The sequence below is a fragment of the Elgaria multicarinata genome, chromosome 2, assembly GCF_023053635.1.
Source record: "Elgaria multicarinata webbii isolate HBS135686 ecotype San Diego chromosome 2, rElgMul1.1.pri, whole genome shotgun sequence".
Lineage (NCBI taxonomy): Eukaryota > Metazoa > Chordata > Lepidosauria > Squamata > Anguidae > Elgaria > Elgaria multicarinata.
The window spans coordinates 6963598-6978877 of record NC_086172.1 but is presented as its reverse complement, the minus strand read 5'-3'; the positions used below and the strand labels follow the sequence as shown (position 1 = coordinate 6978877).

General features: G+C 48.8%; 1 protein-coding gene across 1 annotated transcript; it reads left to right on the top strand.

Annotated features, from left to right (window-relative positions):
- Window positions 1-10574: 10574 nt before the first annotated feature.
- Window positions 10575-14228, top strand: LOC134392017 (uncharacterized). The gene is made up of 5 exons (XM_063115966.1): window positions 10575-11538; window positions 11665-12324; window positions 13556-13714; window positions 13978-14055; window positions 14137-14228. The coding sequence occupies exons 1-4, from the start codon at window positions 10957-10959 to the stop codon at window positions 13999-14001; spliced, it is 1425 nt and encodes a 474-aa protein (XP_062972036.1). The 5' UTR covers window positions 10575-10956; the 3' UTR covers window positions 14002-14055; window positions 14137-14228.
- The last annotated feature ends 1052 nt before the right edge of the window (window positions 14229-15280 follow it).

Here is a 15280-nt window from a genome sequence, read left to right as displayed (position 1 = left end):
ACGAGAAGGGTTCACAGAGGTGCTCAGTAGCGAAGTTCTGCAATATTTCTCCAATGAAATTGTGGAGGATTTGATGTACTGGTATCTTTTAAAGTGCGCTTTAAGAAGCAAGCACATTGAGTGAGCCACTTTCCATCAGAATCAGTGGCTAGCAACTCCTATTTAAAAGTGGCAGATATTTTAACTATTAGCTTTAAAATGCGAATTTTCCAATGTGGAAAATGCATGGTTTTAATTTTAGATATTCATATATCAGAGATGAGTTCTTTTCCATAGGTTATAAAAAGAACACTGCACTTCCAAATATTGAGCTTCCCAAAAAGTTCCAGTTCTGGTTGCATTCATACACTAGAATAATGAGATGAAACACAACAGTATGAGGTAAAGTAGGGTCACAATGCAACACTAACAAGTTTGGGACTTTATTGTTAACTCTGGAGCTGACTAGCAACTCTCTCTCTTACTTGTAGATAGGGCAAGCTGTCTGACCCCTCAAGCCACAGTATGTCATAGACTGAAAATCTTGTAAAAGTAGGACCATCTCCTTGCCAGGCAAAGAAATCCCACTTGGCTCATTCACAGGTAGCTAACCTTACACTCTGACCTCAAGAAGGAGAGGGCAGGGGTTAAAACATGGGAAGAGGCTCAGCTTGGGGTGGAACAGGGGAAAATAGCCCCCACAGCATACCATGTATGCACTGTCATTGTACCATTTGTATGTGCCTCACATTCAGGGCGCAGACAACAGCCACTCCTGTCCACACTCTTTTGCAGTGGATGAATGAATGCACTTGTGGATGTTTGAAGAATTCATTCTGATATGAATGGAACTGATCAGTACCTCCCAGTTAATATGTGGATCAGAACATGGCTATCCTTCTGTATCACACTTCTTAGTTTTTTTAAAAAAATACTGAAATGCATATAGCAATCTATATTATAGGATAAAAAATTGTTCAGAAGTGTGTATATTTGTTTTGTTTTAAGAAAATACATATTTAAGTACGAATATTGGGGTAGATATTTAAAACACACAGAGAGATGAATGCAGAAAAGGGACTCAACAGATTTAAGAATGAAAACACATGTAAAAACTAGGGATGTGCATGCATGATCCCCCCGATCCTCTTCGCGTCCGATCCGCAAATTGTGGATCCAATTTGCCTCGATCCACCTAGAGTCCACTCCGCTCCGCTGCGGAGCTCTGGCTCAGAATCGGAGCTCCACAGCAGTGGGGAGTGGCGCCAAGTAAGGCCCCCCTCCTCCCCTTTACCTGTGTCCGTCCCGGCCCATCCCAGCTTCACTAGAGCCCGTGGCTCAACCAGGAACTGTAGGCCCCGACCTACACTTCCTGGTTGAGCCACGGGCTCTAGTGAAGGTGGCGACAGGCCGCGACAGACACAGGTAAGACCCCCCTCCCCCTTACCTGGCTCTGCCACTGTTGCCGCACAGGCAGCGGCGGCTGCAAGGCCAGGTAACCCCCCACTCCCTTACCTGCGTCCATCTGCGGACCCACGGCTGCTTCAACTGAGCCCGAGTCCTCGGGCTCAGTTGAAGCAGCCGTGGGACCACGGACGGATGCAGGTAAGATCCCCCTCCCCCTTGCCCCCTTACCTGGCTCTGCCACTATCGCCGCATGGGTGGCGGCAGTGGCAGGGCCAGGACCAGGTAACCCCCCTCCCTCCTTTCCCTTACCTGCATCCATCTGCGAACCCGTGGCTGCTTCAACTGAGCCCGAGGACTCAAAGAGGAAGACCAGGCCGCAGTTGCGGCCTAGTCTTCCTGTTTGAGTCCTCGGGCTCAGTTGAAGCAGCCGTGGGACCGCAGATGGAAGCAGGTAAGACCCCCTCCCCCTTACCTGGCTCTGCCGCCATCGCCGCATGGTAAACGTCGCCAAGTAAACCCCCCTTACCTTTTTTGCGGAGCTCCGGATCGAGGCGAAGGATCCGCCTTCACTTCGATCCGCTCCGCAGCTCCCCCAATCCTCTTCGCCTCCACCTTAAGGGGAGGCGAAGCCCCCCGATCCGCTTCTGTTTCTCCGGTCCGAGGAGAAGCAGAGCACATCCCTAGTAAAAACAGACATGGACCAGAAGTAGGCTGAAAACTCCATCACACCATGGGTTAACATGCTCCCTACTGCTGCTTCTCCACCCATGTTTTCCTTCCTCAAGTTACTTCTTCTTTCAAAAAAGAGGAAGTACCCGATGAGCACGAGGCCCATTGAGTCCGCTGTTCTAATGGCACTGCTTCTCCTGCACACAGCGGGAGAGAGCAGCGATTCCGAGTTTAAAATAACATTGGACTTAGGCAGGAGCCACACTGCTGCTTTATAGGAGTATTGAAGTCCACTGACAACTTTTGGGCCCCATTGACACAAACCATATACTGCTTTCATACCACTATATCCTGCTTGGTGTGGCTCCTGCTTTTTATAGATGACTTTCATACCACTTTCCTAGTGCAATATCTTGCTTGGTGTAGATGAGGCCTTAATGAGGGTTTTTTTTTTTGCCGCGCAAGGAAGGCCAGAAGGGGCGGGAGGCGCATGGGAGGCAGACGATGTCATGAGAGGGACCTGAGCAAACTCCATGAGTGCCCAGTAACAAGAGTGCAATAAAACGTTCGTCGGATGGAGGTTTGAGTCATCGATTTGTAGGCAAAAGGTTGTAGTGGGAAGAGGGAAGGTTTACGATTTTTCATGGATATCACTGACTATGAAAAAAAAAGTTGGGGATGTGAGATTTTCTTTCTCCTCTCTTTAAACACGTTTGACTTGCTAGCACTGCCACTCTCAAACGAGATTAGTATTATCAATAAATCACCACCTTCACAGATGAAAAACAAGACAGAACGCCTTGTTGCTGAGGAGCATATAATGACAATAAGTGCTTCGGCAACAGTTAGAACTCTGCAGCAACAGATTGTGCCCTAAAGCAGTAAATATCCTGCACACAAGAGGTTATTGCACTCTTTTTTAGGGGGGGGGAAATATTGAAAAGTTTCATCGTTGTTGCTAATGTGCCTTTTAGGTGAGGAAACCAACAAAGAGGAAGTGCAAGGGAAGGGCTGGCAGGCACTGAGGTAAGGCTGGAAGGCGTGCTTTTGGTGCTCTCCGGATTAAGACAATACAGTCAGCTGTCAGTGTAATCAGTCAGAATTCTCTCATATCAGCCATCTTTGAGGCAAATCACCTGAGCACACCGTAGAACAACGCTTGCTCATGTTGTCAAGTCCTTATGACATATATGTTCATTTCTGTGTATCCCCATTTTCAAGCTGATTAGCTTGCTGACAGCACTCTCTCTTTTGGTACCTTGGGGGTACTTGGCGGCCGGCTCCATTCCAGGCCTGTTCCTGTTTAATTTAATGAGAATTCTACAATTGACTCTAATAGCAGCAAGGTCAAGCCCCTGTGGTGTGCTGACTGCAAATGGCAGCTGTTTACCTCAGGGCCTGATCCGCTGATGTGCTGCTCTACTTTTATGCCACCGGAGCTCGGTCAGAAATTGTATGACTGCAAGTCTGAAGTAATGCTGTGGAGAGTTGAGCTACCTCCATTTGGTGTGTGGAAATTCCATTCCAATTATTTACACAGAGTAATGCCAATGTTGATCGAAGCCACAGAGATTCGGTTGGCATGGCTTTTTGAATGCCAAGTGAATGAGAAAAGGCTCTGTGGTGAACACTGATGCTTAAAAAAACACACCACTCCCTGCCAATGCCAAAATTGAAATGAACTGCAAGCGACCATCGTGAATAGCTATCAAGTGATAGGCAAATGTTTATTCCTCTCTTTGCGATCCTTTTATTGCTTTTTACCAGTACAAAATATCACTAAATGCAACTGAGTAAATGCTGCTAGATTTTTCTTTCTTCTAAGGGCTAGTTCTCTTAATTTTTTGTGCAGATAATGATCTCTGTTATTATGTTATTTTAAAAAGGATGCATGTCAAATGCCAGGAGTTCAGGATTCTCTTTCACTGTGGTTGAATTTTGGGGAAGAATTAATCTGGTGGAAGTTAAGCTCCGAACTCTGGAATAAGAGGCAGGGTTCTTCATCTGAAGTAATCAGTCATGTCTCACTCCCCTGGTCAGACTGCCTATCGTTAGGATGGGTGCTCAAACACTGGAATAGTTAGATGGTCCTTCCAGCCGAGTGAATGGGGAATTCTTTAAGAACATCAGACTGCATGATTTGTAGTGATGGGCAAGCTTTGGTTTGGAAATTAACCGAGCCAAAAAGTAGTTGAATTTATTTCTGAGCCAAAACAGAACTCTCCCACAATGAAGCTACAACCCACCTCTTCTAGCACTAGTTTGTAAGGCCTGGTGATGCCGTGGCTTTTGCAAGGTTTAAATAGCCAAATCTTCCATAATATATGGCTTAATTACCCTAGCATGGGCTGTTGCACTGACAGAGGGCACATCTACACCAAGCAGGATATTCCACTATAAAAGCGGTTTATAAAAGGCAGGAGCCACACTACTGCTTTATAGCGGTATTGAAGTGCACTGACAACTACTGGGGCCCTTTGGCACAGACCATATATCGCTTTCATACCGCTATATACTGCTTGGTGTGGCTCCTGCCATTTATATACTGCTTTCATAGTGGAATATCCTGCTTGGTGTAGATGAGCCCTGAAACAACAAAATGTTGGTTTCTGTAGTCACTTAAATAAGGCTTAAATAAATGTTTGATCCCACACTTGAACTTTGACTTGAAAGAAAAAGAAATTCCCAAGTTAAAAAAAAGTCAGCATTTGGAACACCCACCCCCAACACCCACCCCCAACCCTGCCTGCATTTGCTTACCTTTTTCATCCATAAATTCTTTATGTTCAATTGCTTATCCTCTTTCAAGTGAAACAAAGAGCTGCTTTCTGCAGTGATCAGCACAAATACTTCCACCGCTGTTTGAAATGGTCTCCCCACCAGTGTATGCTCAAAACTGATGGCACCACAACTTCCGATAACACTATAATAGTGTATGAATCAGCTTCAAGATAAAAACAAGAAACCTCTGTCTGTGGAAATAGGCAGGCTTTGTTGCCTAACAGAATTCTTATCCTCAGAAAAAGTAGTATAAGTAAAATCTAATCTAATGGGAAATGTTTTATTATAACAAACATCTACACAAAGCCAGATATACTATCTACTATAATTTAATTAATGCAGTTTAATTTCTGTCGTTCAGAATTTCTCTCACATATGGTTTTTTTTTTTTAGAGGGTGCATTACTTCTGGCCCTCAAGCCTGAGACAGTGGGTGTAAAAATATGTGGGAAATCTCAGACGTCAAAACAAAATTTTGTAGACCCAGGGGAAGAAGAGATTTCAGTGCTGTGAATCACAGCACTTTGTTCCTCCTCCACGTTTAACAGGACTGGAATAAATTTTGTAAATAAGCAAATATATGCAAATTTGTTCAGTTAACATAAACATCCAGATCACAGAATTCAGCTTTTCTTGCCTGTCTGTGCAGACTATTTGTATTCTGATTCACCAGTTGATCTATTCCAGCTAAGCCAATCCAGTAATTATGATGTAATATAGTTACTGGAATATGCTGTATTTATTTTATTATTTATTTAGTTATTACACTTTTATACCGCCCAATAGCCGAAGCTCTCCAGCCGGTTCACAAAGCTCTCTGGGCGGTTAGTGACTAATTAGTCACTAATTAGTAATTAGTGACTAATTCTCATTGGTTTGAAAACAAACAAACAAACAAAATGGGAGAAAAGTAGGCACATTGTAAGCATTAACAGCTCTGGCCATGGGACATCATAACAAATTTAATAAGGACGTATAGGGAGATGACACACGGAAACATCGTTCTTCAGATGCCATGTTTCTTACCTGCCCAACGGTCTCTACTTCCCTTGCTCGGCTTCGACCATTTTCTTCCGCTGCCCCTTACGCCTGGAACGCTCTTCCAGAACATTTGCGAACTGCAAGTTCAATCACAGCTCTTTAAAGCTCAGCTAAAAACTTTTCTTTTTTCTAAAACTTTTAGAACGTGATTTTGATCTTACATTTATACTGTTAGTTTTAATCTACCCTGTGCCTGTTTGGTGCATTCTCTCCCCCTTCCCATTTATTTATTTATTTATTTATTTATTACATTTTTATACCGCCCAATAGCCGAAGCTCTCTGGGCAGTTCACAAAAACCTTCTTATGGTTTTATTATGATTCTGTTCGAATGTAAGCCTATGTGGCAGGGTTTTGCTATTTTATTGTTTTACTCTGTACAGCACCATGTACACTGATGGTGCTAAATAAATAAATAATAGTGATGCTTATAAAGTAAAGGGAGGAATCCAACAGGGCACCAATTCCCTTCCGCCGTGCCAATTCCCTTCCACAACCGGTGGGTTCCACCAATTCAACTGAGCAAGCAGCACCCACTGCTTATGAAAGGGAGATTTAGTGCTTCTGAGGGTAAGCCCTGAAATGAGGAGAAATGTTCAGGTTGTCAGCGAATGCCCCTTATGTGAGCTCCACTGAGCTGCCTCCTCCCAGAAACATTTGCACTCATTTAGGTGCAAATGGAAGCGCTCAATCACCCTTGCATAACGGAGGGATCCTGCAGGGTGCAGGAGAATTGGTGGCGGCATAAGCGCCCTGGTGGATACTGCCCAAAGATACACAAACTCTCAAAACAGTCTCTAGAAACACATATTAAGGCTGCAATCTTATACAGTGGGGATAATGATCCATTGAACACTGTGAGGTTTCCTTATGCATATACATGCTTACGACTGTCACACCAGTCTTTTCGTAAGATGTTTAAGGCTTCGGTCCTATGTATAAGCTCCATTGGTAATGGTGGGAATTACATCTGAATAACGATGCATAGAATTGTGGAATAAATAGCCCAACTTTATCTACCACACAATGCAATGATCTTGTGATCTGTTCTTGGGAGTATTGTACTGCACGATTGATATAGCATGCACATACCATTCTACTTCTATTAAACTGAAATTATTTGACTAACAGGAGATGCCCTTGACTCTTCTCTCCATTCTATTTACCAAAGGACTCCACACACAGATATCCAGTATTTACAAGCTTCACCGACATTCATGGTATTGAATTTAAAATTAGTCAGGTGGATTGTGGCCTGAGAAGAGTAACCTTGATTATTTTTTGTTATGCATTCAGTTTTGCCTCCTTAAGTTTAAGCTTAAAAATTAATGAAGGCAAGGAGACGGAAGCAAAGAAAAATAAAGAGAAACCCCCTCAAGCCGCATTGTGGGAGTCCATCACTTTTAGCTGATGGCAACGAAACGGATATAATGCCATTTTCCACTGAATTTCTAGGGATATACTGATGGGCCTGAGCTATCTGAAAACATTTTAAAAGTTGAACATTAAGCTGGGTTCATGTTTTGTTTTTTCCTGTCCGTTCCCTGCGTTCATTAATCTTGTATCTATACATTTTCAAGATTCTATACTTCTGCATACTAAGGCCTTAGCTAGACCTACCTGAAAGTCCAGGGGAGAGGAGGGAAGACCTCGTGTTGCGATTAACGCGAGATCTCACCCTCGTTTACACGTACGGCGTGACGACTTCAAGAAGAGAGGCGTCGCGCCCGCCATTTTATTTATTTTTTAAAAAGGGGGACGGAGCGCACGAACGCTTGTGCACAAAGGTAAGGTTTTTTTCTTTTTTAAAAAATCTACTTTCCCTGCTCCCCCACCCTACCCCCGATGGGCGCAGCTCCTGGCTCTGCGCGAGTAAACCTGTGGAAACAGGCCACACAATCCGTGGTCTCAGGCTCAGCCCGAGACCATGGAAAAACCAGGCCCAAAGTGTAGGGCTGTATCCCGGGGCAAGGGAGGGATGATCCCTCCCTGATCCCGGGATCCCCTGTGCGTCATCTGGATGCACAGGTACGATCCCAGGGTTCGCCCCGGGATATAGCCTGGTCTAGCTAAGGCCTAAGAAAGGCAAAGGCTTTCAAGGACCTCTTAGAAATCTACACAACTGCAAACTATTTTCAGAGTTAAAATCAAGTATTTCAGTTCTAAATCCAATATACCTAATAATGGGAAATAGTACAATTCCGTATCATCCTATGACATTGGCCTTAGCTAGTCCTAAGGTTTATCCTAGGATCATCCCGGGGTTGTCCCTGCCTGCTCCCGGGATTCCCTGTGTGTCATTTACATGAACAGGGATGACCCTGGGACGATCCCAGGATAAACCTTAGGCCTAGCTAAGGCCAAAGAAAGACTTTGATTTCTGTTTCTAAACTATTGCCTTTTGTTATCTTCAGTAGTCACTGAAGATATAACCCACCTGCTTTTTGTATCAGGTAGGACAAGTATTAGAAGCTAGAACTAACAGCTTGCTCTTTTCATTGCCTTGTCTGCCATTTTAGTAAAACTCTGTGTTCTGATCTGTGGGGATTGGAACTGATCATTATCTGTGGGGATTGGAACCCCACATTAATGCCTTTTTGTTCCATGAAGTTACTGAGAAAGTTTACATTAACCCTCTAGGTACTAAGTGGTTTGCTTTCACTAGGTACCCAGTTAGAGGTCTCTCCCATAACACACAAGAGACCTACCATTCCTTAAAGCTGTATGTGGTAGCAGGTACTGATGTTGTATGCATTTTAGTGTGGATCTGGGCCGTAGCTAGACCTAAGGTTTATCCCAGGATCATCCCAGGTTCGCCCCTGCCTGAGCACTGGATACCCTGTGTGGCACTTAGATGAACAGGTTTGACCCCAGGACTATGGCCTTAGTCTCAGTGGTAAATAATCTGGATTACAAAGTGAGCCCTGAAGGGCCAGAGAAAGGAGAGCGGCAAGGTAACATATTTTCAAGACCAAGCCTCAAGCAGGAGGCTTTCATGCCCCTCCCATCCACTCTACACACAAGCAAAGCAAGAAACCATGATATACAGTACATGGCCATTTTCCTAGTAACCTTCAGGGAAACCTTGGATTGGTCCTGAAGACAGATTTGAAAATACCGACACTGTGACTATGTCTATTTGTAGCTGTTACTAAATGAGCAGCAGCGTTCTGCACTAGCTGAACAGTCTGAGTCACCTTCAAGGGCTGCCATATGTAGAGTGCATTACAGTAGTATAGTTTGAAAGTCACTGGAGCATGGGTGGGCAATTCCAGAGGGTTGGAGGGGCTCACTGGGTACTCTGGGACCTGTGGGAGCCACACCCCTCCCTGCCAGTGCTGCCTCCACAAGTGGATACACCATGGAATCCCAGTGAATCTTCTGGGAAATAAGACATGTGGGGAGTGTGCGTCTTGTTTCCCAGAATTCCCCCTGCTTTTTGGTGCTTGAGTGAATTTGTGAATGCCTTAACTCTAGTCTTACATGGAAGGGGTTTGTTCCTAGACTTTAGGGAGTAGAATTGTGTGACTTACACCTGTGGGTGACCTGAAGGCCTTGATAGCACTTCCATTTCTCAGGCTCCAGGTGCAGACTTTAGTTGACCTGAAGGTTGTGGAATTCCTTTCTTTGATGAGTTATCATTGTGGTACAGGAAAATGGGACTTGTGCTGCCTCTTGCTAATCAATAATTTGAGAGCAGCTGTAAAGGATTGTTCTGGTTTGGTCTGACTGCCAAGACCAAAACTGCCAAGTCTAGTTGGAGCTTAGCTGGCAGCATTGTGGAAGCTTAGGTTCCCCTCTGCACTGCCGTTCTTTAAGACCTGCAGAATTTCTGTATTGATTATTTGTCACATTGTTGATTTCTCCATCATTATTTCCATTGACTTTTGAATATCAATTGTTGGATGTTAACTGAGGAAATGTTCCACATATTGTAATAGGATGTTATAGGGTGATCCCTACTGGTTTAGTTATTTTATTTGCTTTCATAAGGGGATGAAAAGGCTAAAGACTGAAGTAGGAATGAGGCCTGAAGCTTAATTGTGATTATTTTCTCAGTGCAGGTTAAACGTTGAGTCAAAAATGCATTTTCTCTTGTTAGCAGAGATGGATGAAAGTTCACTGTGGAGTTATGAATGGGAGGTTTATCTAGTGGGAACAACATAGTTATAGCTCAAGCAAGCGGCTGAGTTAACTATACTCTCTGCCAGATGCAAGAAGAAAAACAACAGCTGTTAGATACCATGACATTCTGAAAGACATTGCTAATGATAATTAGATTGGGAACATATTAGGTTCAGAATTGAACATTGCCATTCTTACAACAGCATACTAGTTGCAACATTATCAGCCTAATGATAATTAATATACTATTGGCAGCTGTTACTGCCAACAATATGGATGTGCACCTAATAGAAATTTAATCATTGCAATCCAGGAAGAAATGGTGCATAAAACCAGGCATGACCAAGGGCGTTGCTAGACCTACCGGGTGTTCCGTCGTTGAGGAGCGGTGAAAGCGGCTTTTCCCGTTCAGCCGTGACGCCTCATGATCCACACCTGCCTTCGATTTATGGCGGAAGTTTGCGCCGGTTGTGCTGCTGCCGCCGCGAGCACGGTTGCGCAGCCACACCGGCCTGATTGCCGCGGCTTTTTTTTTCGCTCGCTGCACGGTTTGCGCACGTCCGAAAGACCGCAAACTTGCGCAGCCGTCAGCGATGCCGCCGCCGGCCCTGGCGGCGGCAGCGGCGGCAGTGCCAGTGCCAGCTGAAGTGCTGCTGGTGCTGTTGAGGGTCAACATTGATGCGCTCACTTCCTGATGGGGGTCGTGGCGGGTGTCATATGACCCGAGGTCAATCGTCTGCATGGCCACTCTGTGCCTACATCTCCCATCATGCCTCTGAGGTGTCGGCGGCGATGACCGCCTCTGTGCCCTGTGCCCCATCCCAAGGAGCCAACCCACATCTGGCAGAAACAGCTGCGCCAGCGGAAGCGCATTGTCCGGATGCAGCATATCAGGGCAGCAGAGGTGGCTGTGTGTGCGCGTCTGTGCGGGAAACGATAGCCAAGAGAGGGCAACTATGCTCCCTGACGAGGACCGTGACGATCTTTGTGCGGCCATAGCCATGCTGATCTTGCTTCTGTCGGAGTATCAGCGCCTCCGTGCACAGGTGGCTGCCAGGCGGCGGCAGTTGCGGGAACAACTGGGGAGGTGGCTACTCCGCCGCAGCAAGCTGCGGGCCGCCCTCTGCCGAACGAGGCTAGCCATGCTGGCCGCGTATGGCGACTACGTCCGCGAGACACGCCGCCGCTTCTGGGTCCGGCCGAGGAGCAAGGACTGGTGGGAGAACTTTGTCCTGAAGGAGTGGGACGATGAGCAATGGCTGAGCCATTTCCGCATGAGCAGGGGCACCTTTTTTGAAATCGTGGAGGAGTTGCGGCCGCATCTGGACAGGAGGTTGACTGTCATGCGTAGACCTATCCCAGTGGAGAAACGCCTAGCCATCACCCTATGGAGGCTGGCTACCCCTTGCGTCTACAGGACCACAGCAGAGCAGTTCGGGGTAGGCTGCTCTACGGCGGCACAAATAGTCCTGGAGGTGTGCTTTGCCATGGAAGTGACCCTCCTATCTCGTACAGTCAAGATTGGGAACGTGGCAGAGGTGAGTGGGGGATGGGGGATGGGGTGGGGGAATGCGCTGGGAACAGGCACTCACTTTTGCGGAGGTCCGCAACTTCGGAACAATGGCGCTGTCACTAATATGCCCTTTGTGTTTTCTGCCCCACAGATCATGCATGGTTTTGGGGAGCTGGGGTTCCCTCATTGTGTGGGCGCGGTGGATGGCAGCCATATTCCTCTCCAATCTCCGATACACCAAGCCTCAGAATACATAAACAGGAAGGATGAGTACTCCATGATTCTGCAGGGGACCTGCGACCACAAGGGGCGGTTCATCAATGTGGAAATAGGATGGAGCGGCAAGAACCATGATGCCTATGTCTTTGCCAACTCAGGCCTCTGTGAGACGATGGATGCAGGTGTCTTCGTGCCTACCCATCCAACAATCAGATTGCACGGCCAGCAGATTCCACCCCTCATTATTGCGGATGGCGCGTACCCTTTGCGTGAGTGGTTGATGAAACCCTATGGTGGGGCACTCACTCCACAGCAAGCCCACTTCAACCGCTGTCTTAGGCGAGCACGCCTTGTGGTGGAGCAGGCGTTCGGCCGCCTCAAGGGGAGGTGGCGGAGCATAGGCGTGCGCCTGGAGCTGGCCGAAGAAAACATCCCTTCGGTCATCAGTGCTTGCGTCATCCTGCACAACATCTGCGAAACCAAGGGGCACGCCATGCTCGTGGAGGCGGCGGAGCACAATTCTGTTGAGCTGGCTACTCTGGGCGAGCCCTACGTCAATGAGGCCAATCGCCACACCCGGGAAGGGCACAAGGTGCGGGATGCTGTCAGAGAGTTCCTGTGGGCTAACCGCCGCTGACAGCCTGCCTCATAAAATTGGACTGTGCTTCTTCCCCTGTGCAGTCCTTCCAGTCCTTTACCCCAGAGTAACAGCCGTATGCCCACTTGTGTGCAATCAACTCTAGGCTATGTACGCCCACATGTATGCAATAATATATATGCTATGTACGCCCACATGTATGCAATAATATATATGCTATGTACGCCCACATGCATGTTATTTACTGTTTACTCTGTACAGCACCATCTACAGTGATGGTGCTATATAAATTAGTAATAATAATAAACTCCAGTCAAACTGCGCAACGTGAAATCATCCTAAATGTAGCCCGAAGGGCAAACCGTGCTTATCACCATCGTCCGCTTATTTGCGGACGTCCGCAATCTCGGAAAACGTCAACAGGGGGAGCGTATGTCTCCGAAGGGCAAACCGTGCTTATTGGCATCGGCCGCTTCTTTGCGCATGTACGCAGTTCCGAAAAACGTCAACAGGGGGCGCGTACGTCAGGCCTACCCCGGTCAAGATGGAGCCTCGGAGGGTCGCCTACTGGCAGGAGCCCGAGATGGAGATGCTCCTTGAGCTCCTCCTGCAGTCTGGAAGGTCGGAGCGCCTCATGAGGAGCTCCAGCCTCCAGACTATTGATATTTTCAGGAGGGCTGCAAGGAGCCTCTCCATCGCGGGCTACTCCCGCACTGCTGAGCAGTGCAGGAGCAAGTTTAAAGGCCTAAAGGCGGCCTTCTTTGAGGCTCTGGAGTGCTACCGGGGTAGCCCTCCTAGGAGAGCCCAGCCCCCCTTCTACACCCTCCTGCACGAGTTGTGGGATCGGGCTGGGCGACCCTCGTGGGAGGAGCGCCGCCCAACAAGTAAGTACCCTTTGTATCACTGTGCCCCATCCCCCAACACTGCAGCCATGCTGAAGCTGCCCTGCACCACCTGCTATAATCATTGCCTGCCCCTCTGTGTGGTGGTTGCACTCAGCCTCATGCCAGTGCCTTGGCCAACTTGTCATTTCTCCATCCCAGCCCATGTATAATGCATGTTGGCAGCCAGGTGCAAAGCCCATCCCCCATCCTGGTTCCATGTAGGCAGTGGCCCCTAGAACTGCTTACCATGCCCATGTAATGTGGGTTCCAATGTGGCATCTCATTGCGCAATGAATGTCCTGGCCCACTAACTGATGCATACCTGCCTATTACCTTCACAGGGCTTCAACGTGCCCGCCTCCGGGCTGTGTGCCAGGAGGAGCCTGTTGCAGCTGAGGAGGAGCAGCACCCAGCAGAGGAGGGCAGTGGGGAGGGAGGCCCCCCTCCTGAGGCGGCCCCCCCAGAGCAACCTCCCTGCAGCCCACCCACCGCACCACCTGGTAAGTCCACAGCCCTACCACAAGCAGGGGTTGGTGCTGGTTCCACGCACCTTCTGTTTGGGGGCTTGGGGAAGAGGCTGCATTCATTGGAGAGGGAGTGGTGCACATCAGTCTAGTGGCATCCAAATGAACACGTATGTGGCCTCCTCCCTGCCAGGTTGTGCACCATTCCACCTGCCCACCCACTCCCTCACTACAGTTCTGGTTGTGCACTCCCCACTCCCATCCCTCACCTCCTCAACACCCCTTCTTTTCTGTGACAGGTGATGGAGCTGCTGTGGCTGTGACGCCAGATCTCATGCGGTCCTTCAGCCGCTTAGAGGGGGCGGTGCGCAGAACAAGTAAGTAGTGACTCTAGTGTTTGGTGTGCTCATGGGGGGGTGCTGCAGCATACATCACTAATACCATCTTTCCTTTCGCAGTGCGCTCCTTGGAACGGAGGGTCACCCGCCTGGAGCGGGACGTCCGGGCCATAAAGACATCCTGCAGGCAGGATGCTCACGACCAGCAAGGCCCCTGACTGTGGCGTTTTTATTTTTTTATTACTGTGTTTGAAAATAATGGTTTTCATTAAAATAAAGCTTTCCTTTGTTGTTGTTATAAAAAATTAAAAATTTTCTAATGTTTATAAAAAAAAATAAATCTAATATATTTTGCTTAAAGGTGTGTGTGCGCTTCTATGCAGTGCTTGGCCAGGGTCCCTGGCAGGAGTAGGAGGAATGGTGAGCCACCCCACCCCACTCCACCCCACACTCAATACTACCTTCCCCCCTTCATGGGGAGTAGGGCTGGCGCTCCTTGGGATTACGCTTCGGCCACTCCCTGCGCTGCTGCTTGGCAGGTGGGCTGTGTGGTTCCCCACGCACTGCAGGGGGAGGTGCTGCAGGCTCCAGGTGCCTGCTCCTGGCCTTTCCATTCCCCCCCACCGCTGCTGGGGCTGCCTTGGCCCTGGTCTCAGGCCCCACAGCCGGTGGGGCTGCCTTACCCTTGCCGTGAGTCCCCCCAGCCGGTGGGGCTGCCTTGGCCCTGGTCTCAGGCCCCACAGCCGGTGGGGCTGCCTTACCCTTGCCGTGAGTCCCCCCAGCCGGTGGGGCTGCCTTGGCCCTGGTCTCAGGCCCCACAGCCGGTGGGGCTGCCTTGGCCCTGGTCTGAGCCCCCCCAGCCGGTGGGGCTGCCTTGGCCCTGGTCTGAGCCCCCCCAGCCGGTGGGGCTGCCTTACCCTTGCCGTGAGGCCCCCCAGCCGGTGGGGCTGCCTTGGCCCTGGTCTCAGGCCCCACAGCCGGTGGGGCTGCCTTGGCCCTGGTCTGAGCCCCCCCAGCCGGTGGGGCTGCCTTGGCCCTGGTCTCAGGCCCCCCAGCCGGTGGGGCTGCCTTGCCTTTTGCCCTGCCTTTCCCCCCCTGGGATGGGGCACAAAGAGGTTGCTCCTGGGGTGGGGATGGGGTGTCCTCCCTCTGGGGTGGGGATGGGGTGTCCTCCCTCTGGGGTGGGGATGGGGTGTCCTCCCTCTGGGGTGGGGATGGGGTATCCTCCCTCTGGGGTGGGGATGGGGTCTCCTCTCTCTGGGGT